General features: G+C 38.4%; 1 protein-coding gene across 1 annotated transcript; it reads left to right on the plus strand.

Annotated features, from left to right (window-relative positions):
* Nucleotides 1-907: 907 nt before the first annotated feature.
* On the plus strand, nt 908-10,035 carry LOC308244287 (ubiquitin-ribosomal protein eL40 fusion protein-like; the record flags this gene model as incomplete). The annotated part of the gene is made up of 3 exons (XM_080660237.1): nt 908-967; nt 9,635-9,746; nt 9,839-10,035. The coding sequence occupies 3 exons, from the start codon at nt 908-910 to the stop codon at nt 10,033-10,035; spliced, it is 369 nt and encodes a 122-aa protein (XP_080516363.1).
* Nucleotides 10,036-13,092: the final 3,057 nt, after the last annotated feature.

Here is a 13,092-nt window from a genome sequence, read left to right on the forward strand (position 1 = left end):
AACAGGAGGCCAGGTTGGCCCATTCAGCCTATGTAAGTACTATACTACATCCTTCTTTTAACCCAGTGTCCCTTTTCTTTAGCCCATTTTTCTAATTGGAAAATTCCTCATGATAGCCATTGTAATTTTGGATTATACTTTCCTTGAGGGATGGCAGCAGTTTGGTGGGTCCCCAGCCATAAATGGAGTTCAGGTCACGTTTCTGTCTGGTCATATTTTGAAGCTTCCAGCCTGACAGTTACCAAGCTCAGTTCTCAGGACATAAAATTTTCAGGTTGTCTTTTGGTAAGATCTCACCATTATTTTTCTTTCAATTTTCTTCTTCTAAAGTGCAGGACAATTGTACTTCCAGTGTCCTGATATTTTACAGTATTTGAAAATGTCTGAAGGCAAATAGGAAGAGGTCTGAGTGGACTCTGATTTTTGTTTTAATTTCTGTCCTTTCATCTTAATAAGATAATCTTAATGATTAGCTATTATAACAACATGAGAGCTCTTTAACAACATTTTTTTCTATCTTTTCAATTTAGAAGTTTTTCCAATTAAAAGGATCCACTATCTGGCTTAGGATCTATAGCAACTCAAACCAGTACTGTGGATGCAAGAGGCATGCCCAAAGGGAAAGGCAGAAAGATGCAACCCTCACAAGATAAAGTGTCCTCCCAGAGTTAGCCTAGGAAAGATGGGGAGCCCGGTGTTTAAACAGCTGTCCCGATACACAGACAATTACATGCTTTCCCCATGAGACCATGTCTGGGAGGAACAAGACAGACACAGAAATCTCCCTGAGAGTCTCTCATAGCTGGATAGAGAGCAAGGGGAAACTTGACAAGTGCACTCTGGATAGTAGAAGCCAGAGAGAAAATTCTCACTAGCATAAGGCCAACTATTCAGGACATATAACAAGATGAAAGGGGAGAAACAAGACAAAGACAGAAAAAAACAAATCCGTGAATACTCATACCAGGTAACCAAGAGTCACTAGTTTCACAAATGTTTTCTTCTGACAATCAAAATTTTGAAAATAAGAAAAGGATTCTCACAGTTTCTGCTTCCACCGGATCCTGCAGAGAGACCTGAGCACATGTGACATGGTAAGAACCCTTACCTTCTGCTGGCCTGTGTCAGAGGCCCCAGGATCTCCTCATCTGCTGCACCGCGTGGGGAAGTGCAGAGTTCCAGCCAGAGAGTTTATCCTGCTCACCGCGCCACTGTGCAGGACGAACAAACTTTCCTCCACCCTTAAGATTCTTGTGGCTGGTCTAATAATCAAACAGACATGAGATAGATTAGCAAGAGAAGATAATCAAATGTAATACATACATATGTATGGGAACCCTGAATGTCTGAGTCAGAGACCCCACATGCTTAAGAAGTTTTTAGAACAAAGAATTCATGAGCATAAATCAGGGTGGTCACAAGCAAACCAGTCTCTATGATAGTAGAAATAACAAAAAGAAATATCCCAAAGTCAAGAAAACAGGAACTATAAATGACAAGGGACAAAGAAATTACTCTCTGATAATACAATCAGGATTTCATCAAGGAAATGGCATAGCAGGGAATGTTTGAAATTCCTATCCCCTAGGATTTGATCATTGCTTTGAACAATGACATCTCTGCTATTCCTATTCTTTCAATTTTGGGGGAAGCCAGCTATACTTACTACTATAATACTGTACTCTTCCACTTTTTGAATGGGACTTTATAATATTAAGTGCACGAGTGTATAGAGGGAAGAAGTGTGCACCTGGATATTTGGGAGTGGACTGCAAGTTTTCAGCTCCTACAGTAGGTGGCCATCAGTCAAAGGCCACATTCCCAGCTTACTTTTCAACTAGATGTGGGCAAGTTATTAGTTCTATTCAATGATGTGTGAAAAGAAGTGATATGTGATTCTCCCAGTTGTGCCCTTAATAGGACTTCATGTGCACACTCCCGTCTGCCCCACTCCACACACACACACACACACACACACACACACACAACACACACACACACACACACACACACACACACACGGCAGATGGTAATGAATAGAGTACCAAGGATGACAAAACTGAAGTGCTGATTCTTATGTTTACCTTAGATACAAGGAAGAGAGGGAGAGAGAGAAAATTCTTTCTTGTTTAGACTGCTATATTTTGGGTATCTTGAGTTTGGATTAAAACTATATAAGCACAATTTACATAGATTCAAATGATTATTTTTCTTAAAATCTTACATTACTTACAAAACTAGATCAGAGATTCAAACTGACTATTTCTATATGAATAGTACAAAGTCTTGATATTCCATAAATTTAGAATAAAAATATAATTGTTCTACAATAATTATTTTCAGAAAATATTTACAATAAAGAACGTATCTATTGCCCTAGCCAGTTTGGCTCAGTTGATAGAGTGTCGGCCTGCAGACTGAAGGGTCCCAGGTTCAGTTCCAGTCATGGGCACATGCCTGGGATGCAGGTTCGGTCCAATGTGCAGGAGGCAGCCAATCCATGATTCCCTCTCATCATTGATGTATCTATCTCTCTCTTCCTCTCTGAAATCAATAAAAATATATTAAAAAAAAAGAATTTATCTATTGAATGTTGAGGCCAGAAATTATTACAGTGATTCCAATAAACATTTTGTCATAGGTTCACATGTTAGACTGTATTTTCACATAGTTTGATATAAAGCTGAGAAATAATGGTTATACATGGACTAATTTGAAATGTGATTTTATAAAGTCTAGACATCCATTCTAGAAAGCAATAGCAACTAAAAACTATCTTAGATCATTAAGTGTATGTAAATTTAGTGTTTAGAGTACAAAGTGCACACAAAAAAATAGAGGATTGATTTTAAATGGATATTAGACTTTTTTTCTCAGCTTAATACGACAGGTTGAGAAAATTCCTCTACATTAAAAAATAAAAACAAAATCAAGACACATATTCCTCCTTCATCCTTAAACTGATTAGAGTAAATTGCCTGTGTTTCTTAAATCCAAGCTCAATAAGCATTTTTTCCTCTTTGGAGCAGCATGAGAAAATTCTCACTGCCTATGGCTCATAGCGTTGCCAGGGGGAGAGTAGAGCTGAGATATGAAGCTTAAGGAGTTGAGACCAGAAGACAACATGTGGCTAACAACCCTCTTGAAAGTTAAAGAACATTTGTTGCCCAGCCAGTGTGGCTCAATGGTTGAGCATCAACCTATGAACCAGGACATCATGGTTCGATTCCAGGTCAGGGCACATGCCCGGGTTGGGGGCTCGATCCCCATTTCGGGGTGTGCAGGAGGCAGCCAATCAATGATTCTCTCTCATCATTGATGTTTCTATCTCTCTCTCCCTTCCTCTCTGAAATCAATAAAAATATATTAAAATAAAATTTGTTGAAGTTAGCAGATTGGCTTTTGGCTAACTTGATTTACTAATTGTTATGCTTTACTGTACCATCCATAATTAGAATTTGAACATAAGGATAGTGATAAACTGGAATTATATTGTGGACATTTGAGATATAAGTGAATACTTTCAGTGGCCATGATTTCTGATGGCTATTTTCCTTGTGAGTCTATTTTCACCTCTTTGGGTTTAAGTTATTCAGATGAAAACCTTCTTACTATTTTCTGCTGTTCTGAAATTGCATTGCTTTTTATCTCACCAAATTTTGAGGCATATACAGGGTGAGGCCAAAGGAAGTTTACAGTTTTTGTATGGAAATTATATAATAATTAATAAATGATACTACAAGAATAAACTGTATCACACCCTGTATCACTTCCTGCCTTGTATTACAATTTGCACATATATATTTTTACTTTCCTGTTATACAATAGAGTCTGTGTTTTATTCACATCCTCTTGATTTTTGAACATACTAAGCACGGATATGTTTACTTTAAGATTTCATTGTCAATAGATCTTGATCCTGGGGCTGGGCCTTATTGTATTTGAACACCCTTATTACATTGTTTCTACTAAATATATGCATTCACAAAAAAGTTTTCTTAAAATTATTAACCTTTATTCCTTTACTCATTTTGCTCTTCTCTGGAGCCAAATAAATACAGCAAGGAATAAAATTCCTATTTTGTCTCATAAAAAAATTCAACACATTTTTTAAATGCCTCCCTTTTTCTATTATTTTGTTTGAATGTATTATTTTTGAAACATAATTTACATTCAGTGAAATGTATAGATCTTAAGTGTACAGTTTGATGAGTTTTGAAAAATACCTATACCTATTTAACCCAGAGCCCTGGCCAGATATAGGTCATTTTTATTTTCCCAGGGGAAATGGCATCATGCCTCTCCCAAGAAATTCCCACCTCTGCTCCTAGACACAATTACTGTTCTAAATTCTATCCCCATAGGTTAGTTCCTCCTTTGTAGATATTCTTGATTATGCCAGGAGACTGTGGTGAGGAGTCTTTAATTTGGCTCTGGCATGCAAGTGATTTTATTAGTGGCTCAGCTTGATCATATTGGGCTTGGTTACAGTAGGGGATGGATCAGCTTTGATCCTGAGCCCTGGCGATTCTGGAGTTTCAACTGAATTCCTATGGTGTTCAACAAGGCTTTTCCTCTCTGGATGGTGAAGTCGATAATGTGGTTTAGCACTGCCATGCCCAGAACCTTTGATAGGTTTGTAGCTTTATAGCAGTGTGCCAGTGTCTCTGAAGTGTCTCTCCATGCATGGAGAGCTTAACATTTGAACAAAGACTCGAGAGGACATTGACTCAGATTGGAAAAGTTCTCTGTCCAGCTATCTTCTCTCTGGTACCCTTCCCTGCAAATAACAGGAGTTAGCCGATCAATGATTCTCTCTCATCATTGATGTTACCTTGGTGGCCCAAAAATCCAATCTTTAGTTCTTTTATTCAAGGAATTGCTGTTCTGTGTTTGGATTCCACTTCTTACATTAGACAGTGATCCCTAAAAAAAGCCAGAATAATCCAAGGTAGATCTCATTTTTATGTATTTGCTTCCAGTTAATGATCACACTCCAGAGTTCTATGTTTTCCAATTTCATCCAATTTTGCAATTATACACAGCATAATTGTAAATTTGATGAAAATTACTCTATCATGGCCAGAACTAATAGTCCCATATCAGATTAATTTTTACTTACATTTTTTGACATCCCATTTCAGTTTATTAGCCTCTTTTTAAAGATAGAATAATGTATTCCATATCAATCATCTATGGGTATTTTAGGATCAAATAAAATAATCTTTGAAAAAATATGTCTCTTCACAAGAGATTTAATTTCAGAGTAGTTACAATCTTAACTTTTTAATATAATGATTATCCTAATTTTTTATAAACATACACATTGTAGGTAACATTGACTTAAGTAAAGATGAGTTTGAAGTTCTAAAAAAATATATAATCTTGGAGAGAATAGATGCTCCTAATTTTTTCTTAAACTTTCCCACTTAGTACCCTCTGTAATATTTTCACATACTTTACAGTTATTTATTTTAGAGATGCATTAGTGGTTTGTATATTTGTATATTTGGCAAAGAAGTCTGTACTGGTACATAGCAAATAAAAAATGTATTTAAGATGTTACATTTTATCTTATAATTGAATGCCCACAGTGAATAATTATGTTGAGTTTAATTAAAATATAATGATCCCTCATCACTTCAATCTTTGAGCAAAATTGAGAGTCAGGAATGTACACTGTGTTAGTTCTATCTGCAGTTGTGGCCTGTACATAAATAGTTATACCCTGCCTAGAAAATTTAGTAATGTATGTCTCCATTTGTCTGAGAACTGGAAACATTGATTTGAATTTGAATATTTGGTCTACTTAATTTCAGATGTTAATATTTGAAAGAGTTGCATTTTATAGCTTTGTAACTGAATTTTCTTTATATCCATTTTCTATAAACAACCCTAATTGAGGCCAAATTTAAAGGAAAATAAATGTAATTCACGTATTTAAAAATATTTGAATAGGATATTACATTTTGAGATGGGTTATTAGTATAGATATTAATATTGCCAAAGGGTCACAAGTAATCTTGTCCCCCTCAGTCTTCCTCCCTTCAGATAAGTTACTGGTTTATTGCAAGCATCCATCCAAATCCTTACAAATGGGTGCGGTATATATTTCTATAATGCATTGTGAACTGACACTACAGAGAAGTTGTAATTTAACCAAGACAACAGATAATTAATTTTGAATAATCCAAACATTTTTGGTACATATTTCAAGAAAGACAGACATAATACAACAGCATGCATCCTATATAATAAAAGCCTAATATGCTAAGTGTCTAGTCGACTGGTAGGCTGTTCAACCAATCAAAGGGTAATATGCTAATGATATGCTAAGGCCACTCAACTGCTCGCTATGACATGCACTGACCACCAGGGGGCAGATGATCCAACTGGTAGGTTAGTTTGCTGCTGGGGTCTGGTCAATCGGGACCGAGCAAGATGGGCTGGACACGTCCTGGAGCCCTCCCACAGTCCCTCCACTGCTGGCCAAACTCCTACATCCCTCCCCAGCCCTAATCGTGCATGGTGGGGTCCCATGGCCTGGCCTGTGCCCTCTCGCAATCCAGGACCCCTTGAGGGATGTTGGAGAACAGTTTCAGCCCGATCCTGAAGGCCAGGCTAAGGGACCCCACTGGTGCATGAATTTGTGCACTGGGCCTCTAGTATTTAAATGTTTGAGTCGAGGACTCTATTCTTGATCTCATCAACTATTTTAAACTATGTAGTACCTTAGTAAAGTAAGAGTGAGACTCATTGATGCATTTGTGATATACTAAGTGCTGCACAAAATACATTTTAAATTATTTATCTCAAGTCAGCCTGTAATATTTTCACATACTTTACAGTTATTTATTTTAGAGATGCATTAGTGGTTTGTATATTATAACAACTGGTAAACAACAATACTCAAATAGACAAGTAGCTCTCAGGATATAAATGATTATGACTAAGACTTCCAATTCTTTCAGAAAATTATTAGTTTACAGTTTAAGTGGACTTTGGCATTCTAAATACGGTTTACTTTTGACCATTGAACAAATTCTTATTGCTGACAGAAATAAAAATGTGCTGGAAATATTCACAGTCTCAGGCGAAATCTCAAATGTTCCCCATCTGTCTCTGCATAGAAAATGGATCAATTTACTGGAGTCAAACTTTATTACCTCTATACTTCCACATACATTTTCACTAGGCAAAATTGACCTTTCTCCACTGAAGAATTTTTTTTTATGTCTCTTCTAATTTTCTACTCTTTTTTTTCAGCTTCTCCATATGCTTTTTATAGGCCAAGGTTTTTATAATTTCAGATATATTCTTAGTAATCATAGGGAGATACAAGTTTCCATAACTAATTATCTGATTTTGCATATCATATAATTGCATGGTTTCAAATGTTATTTTAATACAATTATAAATGAGCTTTATTAAAAGTCAAAACAGAAACTATATAGGGTTATGTAAAACTGGCTTACTTTTCTATCAAGTCCCCTTATGTTTTTGTCTATTTTGTTTTAATTCTGCAATCTCTAAACAATTGTGTTGCTAATTTTCCCAGACAATAAGCTAGGTCACCGACACAGAAAAAGATTTAGAGTTCTAAATGCTATCAAATAAAGGGAAGCAGGGCATTTTTTTGGCTTTAGAATTTCAGTTCACTTGGATGCTAATGAATGGAGGTCTGCTTTGTTTCAGATGGAAGCAAACCTGTTTCCAACTATTCTAGAGCACCACCTTCTGGAAACGAAATGCTGCTCTAAATGTCACAAAGCAGCTCAGTGTGATTGGTAGAATCATGATTTTGTACTGAGAAGAATCATACCTCATGAGCTATATGACTCTATTAAGCAAACATTACATTGTCCACCCACCTTGAGGGGTTAGAGTTAAAGAAGACACTGATGTGGGACAAATGCAGGATAAATGAAAGGTATTTTTTGACTGCTATGTGAGAAATAACATTCTGTCAAGTTTACTTTTATTTTTTTACTTGTTAGAACTAAATGACAAAGTTGTTCTGCTTCCATAATATGTGGCATTTGGGGTAATAGTGCATAGAAATATGTAACACTATTATTAAAACCATCAAGGACAAGCTAAGCCTTAGCAGTTCCAGTTAATATGTTCTAAGGCTAATAATGAATATACATTTTATTGCCATAAGACACAGGATAATCAGCCTTTTTCTTTCTAATTCTTAATTAAACTTGTAATTACCTAGAGTTCAGATTTAAGCCTAGGGCATTCCATATTTTTCACCTTCAAGTACATATTTTCACTAATTGGTGTTTTCAACGAATTTTGCCTTAATTACATTCTTGGGAATGGTTATATGCCTCCCTGTCTTGTGACTGGTAATCTGCACATCATCTGTCTTAGCAACATTCACATATTTTAAAGATCATGACTCTCTAGTATGCCCTTCCTTTCAAGTCCAGTTGGGGTGCCTTAGTAACTCCACTTAGTTGGGTTCCCTGGTTTTATTCCCACCCCCCTGGTCCCAGTCCCTGTCTATCTAGCTTCCCTCTGTCTCCTCAACATAATAGTATATCAGTTATTAATAATTTTAACATATTTATTTCTTAGAAACATCACTCATTGTAGGAACATCTTTTCTTGGAGGGAGGGGGACAGAGACTGGCAGACCAAATTTTTGAGCACATGTGCAGTCCAAAGAGAGCAATACCCATAGCAATAGAAAATAGCAGATTGATTACTTTTTCTAGGATGAAATCCAACAGCCTCCAAGTCTATTAGGTGCCAGATACTGTTGTGTGTGCTTAGTTTACAGATACTATGTGCTGCAGTCCTAATAACCAAAAGCACCCCATCAAGTCAGGGAGATTTACATAAAAATAGTTGGTCAGAACCATTTCATTGGACTCATTATTATGCTTCAAATGCAGTAGTACAGAGGGAAAAATGAGGAAAACTTGCAAATAAACAAAATTCCTTTGATTAGTAAATTTAAAACAAATACATATTGAGTCAGAGCAGAGATAAAATAAGTCACTTCAATGAGCTAGATGACAAGAGCAAGACATTTCCCAAGGTATTGTCTTTATATATAATACTAGAGGCCCAGTACATGAAAATTTGTGCACTTGTTGGGGGGGGGGGGAGGCGTCCCTCAGCCCGGTCTGCACCTTCTCACAGTCCAGAACCCCTCAGGGGATGTCCACCTGCCGGCTTAGGGCTTAGACCCACTCCCCGGGGGATTGGGCCTAAGCTGGCAGTCAGACATTCCCTTGGCAGCCTGGGAGCCCTCAGGGGATGTCCAACTGACAGCTTAAGCCTGCTCCCTGCAGTTGGTCGGACATCCTTAGCGCTTGTGGCTGAGCAAAGGTCCCCCTGTGGGAGCTCACTGACCACCAGGGGCAGCTCCTGCATTGAGCATCTTCCCCTTGGTGGTCAGTGCGCATCATAGCTACCAATCATTCTCGGTTGTTCCACCATTAGGGTCAATTTGCATATTACCCTTTTATTATATAGGATATGACTTACATGCATAAAGAATGTGATAATTTTAAGGGTTATTAATATATACAAAATATCAGCCAATGACTAAAGTTGAGGAACCTCTTCTAATTTTGCCCTTGTTAGTAAAGCTTATTTCGGTTGCAAGTTGGTTTAGGAGTGGGGAGAGGAAAGAGAGAGAAAGACCCTGACTGGCAAGACCATCAACCTTGAGGTTGAGCCCAGTAACACCATTGAGAATGTCAAAGCTAAAATCCAAGACAAGGAGGGCATCTTACCTGAACAGCAGCATCCTACCTGATCTCTGTGGGCAAATAGCTAGAGGATGGCCGCACTCTCAAAGACTACAATATTCAGCAAGTGTCCACCCTGCACTTCGTGTTTCATCTGAGGGGTGGTATCATCAAACCCTCCCTCCACCAGCTTGCCCAGAAGTACAACTGTGATAAGATGACCTGTCACAAGTGTCACTCCCACCTGCATCCATGTACTGTCAACTGCCATAAGAAGAAGTGTGACCATACCAACAACCTGTGCCCTAAGAAGGAGGTCAAATAAGGTCCCTTCACTACCTCCTTGGGTCCACAGGGAAACCTTCTACCTGAACTCTGAACCCTGTGGCCATGAGCATCAATAAAGTTTCCCTTGTGTTGATTGGATAAAAATTAGGAGGTATAGTTGACTTCAGACACTGCTTGGCCTACGATTCCAGTGCTATTCATCAGAACTTGGTTTTCTTTTCATCCTGTTCCAAGTTTGCTTTCCTCTATGTCTGTTCCATTTTCATGTCCTTGGTAGCTCTCACATACCACTGCCACAGTTAACAATCCAGGGAGTTAATTTCTGCTATATTCTCACTAGTATGAAGTTCACTGATTGATTGTACTTGTTGGGCATGCCACACAGGCCCACACATCTCAAAAGAGATGTCCACACATCTTGGGAGAAGAATCTGGAGCTTTTTGAGTATTATAATGTCTAAATATGGTCTATCTGGATCTCTAGTACAGGAAGATAGCAGATAGATATAACCCTCCCCATCCCCAAATCTGTTTTGGAAACAGAGCTTATGAGATTTCCCACAGAGACATCAAGAAAAACACTGGCACATTAAAAGCTGTGAGAAGTCCTGCAGTGAGGAAACACATTTCTAGAATTTATTGATTACACATTATGCTTTACAGAGCATATCACTTTTATCAGCCCATTGCAATATGATTTAGGAAATTTTGAGATAGATGATCTCCAACATAATAGTGAGTGATTCTCATCATCTTAGTCTATTGCCATTAAATACTCAAATTAGAATATTCCTCTTTTCCTGCTTCAGAGTCGTCCAAGCAAACAATTTATTGTAATTTGAATTTCTATATAAGCCAGCCTTTGGGGAGAGAATGTGCTAGTTTTGACCAGTAGAAATTTCCAGTCTGATGATAGTCAGATTGTCAATGGTAACTTACTAAATTACACTCCACTTTTTATGTTAACTAGAGGCTCTCAGCCTGGGTTCCCTCGGCCTGGCCTGTGGGGATCAGGCTGAAATTGGCTTCCTGACATCCCCTTAGGGGTCCCAGATTGCGAGAGGATGGTTCTTGGGTGATGCACCTCGGAATCAGGCTCCCTGCTCTCTGGTTCCCTGTGTGTCACCCGAGAACCACAGCTGCCAAGTCACCACAGCTTGACAGCTTCTGCGTTGAGCACCTGCCCCCTGGTGGTCAGTGTGTGTTACAGCTACCTTGGTGGTCATTGCATGTCATAGCTACCAGTTGGATAGTCGGACAGTCGCTTAGGCTTTTATATATATAGATGTGACAGAAACTTGCAAAAGTATTAAGAGGAATCCTAACAATTTTATATAACTAGAGGCCCGCTGCATGAAAACTCATGCACTGGATGGGGGTCTCTCAGCCCGGCCTGCCCCCTCTCATAGTCTGGGAGCCCTCAGGGGCGGGAGGTGACCTGGGGATCAGGGGAAGGCAATGCCCCATCACACCTCTGCTGCTGGCAGCGCAAGCCTCAGCAGGCCCTAGTTACCTGAGCCTCGGGCAGCCCTGGGTGGCTGGGCAGCCACCATCGGAGGCTTGCCTATGCCTCGGGCTGGCCCTGGGTAGCTGGGGAGCTGAGGGGACTGGGGTACTCCAGAGGCAGGTGCACAGCAAGGCTGAGGGGACTGGGCGCCACCATCTTGTGGCTGTGGGTGCCACCATCTTTGAGGGCGTGGCAGTCAATTAGCATTTTCCCTCCTTATTGGCTGTGGGTGCCATCATCTTTGTGACAATGTGAGGGTCAATTAGCATATTCCCTCTTTATTAGATAGGATATTGAAATGTAAGTAAGTCTTTCAACATGAATAAGTTTCTTTTCATTGTTTAATTATATTACTCCAACATCAAAAGTATAAACTGCAGATGTTAACTTTGAGTAAAAATGGAACTTTTTTTGAAGAGGTAATAAAATATAAAACTAAAGCACTGTGATTGTAAATAAGAAATACCCTCAAAAACAAACTATATGTTACAGAATATGTCTTTTTTTCCTTCCATAAGTGTTTTCCTAATTTTTTTTCTCACAGTATGTTCCTAATCAAGTATCTTAAAATACAGATGCCCATTTTTAATCTTTTATAGTTCTGTTTAGTTCATATGTTTTATCATTTAATTCTCAAAAAAAAAAAATCAGTGAAAAAGGCTGGGCAAGGGAAAATACATTTTCTTTATAGTTGAAAAATTGAGAGCCAGAAGCAATATAGCACTTGCCTGAGGACACATGGGAAAAGCAATAACCTGGGAATCTCACCCTCATCTGTGACTTTAATCATAATCTACCTGTTCACTTAAAAAAGAAAATATTGTGCTTTCATCTTAGATACTATCAATTTGTATGTAACTCCATATGATCATCCAACATTTCTGCAGTGTTGTGTGTGTGTGTGTGTGTTTATCCTCACCCTAGGACATGTTAGTTGATTTTAAAAAGAGAGTACGAGAGAGAAACATCAATCGGTTGCTTCCTGTAAGCACCCTGGCCAGGGATAGAACCTGACATCCAGGTATGTACCCTGACTGGAAATTGAACTAAAACCTCTTGGTGTACACAATGATACTGCAACCAACTGAGCCACCAGGCCGGGGCTGCAGTGTTTGTAAATAAATGTGTATTGTTAAAAGGGTATTGTAGGTGTCTTCTCCTGAATTATTCTCCACTATTCCTAGCAACCTGATGGTATCGTAGGCGTGCTGAAGCAGTGCCTCACCAAATAATGATAGGAAATTCTAATACTCTCCTGACTTTGGTCACATTTTATTTTAAAAATCTCTTTTAGAAAAGTAAGAGGTCAGATAAAATGATCAAATTCATGTGTCTCCTGGATTAAGGTAATTCTCAGAGATCCAGAAATTAGGTACAACATGAACTCAGAATTCCACCAAAAGTAATGCAAATGTTGTGTCTACCAAATTTTCTGTTTTATTATACCCTCTTAGCAATCCACAAGAACCTCCAGAATTCCAATTTGTTAAAGGTCTGCTTCCAACTGTTTGACCACAGCTGTTATATTGGAATTATCTTAGGTTTATTTTATTTGCCTTTTAGGCTCTGCTATTAACTTCTGTCACC

Source organism: Plecotus auritus (assembly GCF_963455305.1).
Source record: "Plecotus auritus genome assembly, chromosome: 3".
Classification (NCBI taxonomy): Eukaryota; Metazoa; Chordata; class Mammalia; order Chiroptera; family Vespertilionidae; genus Plecotus; species Plecotus auritus.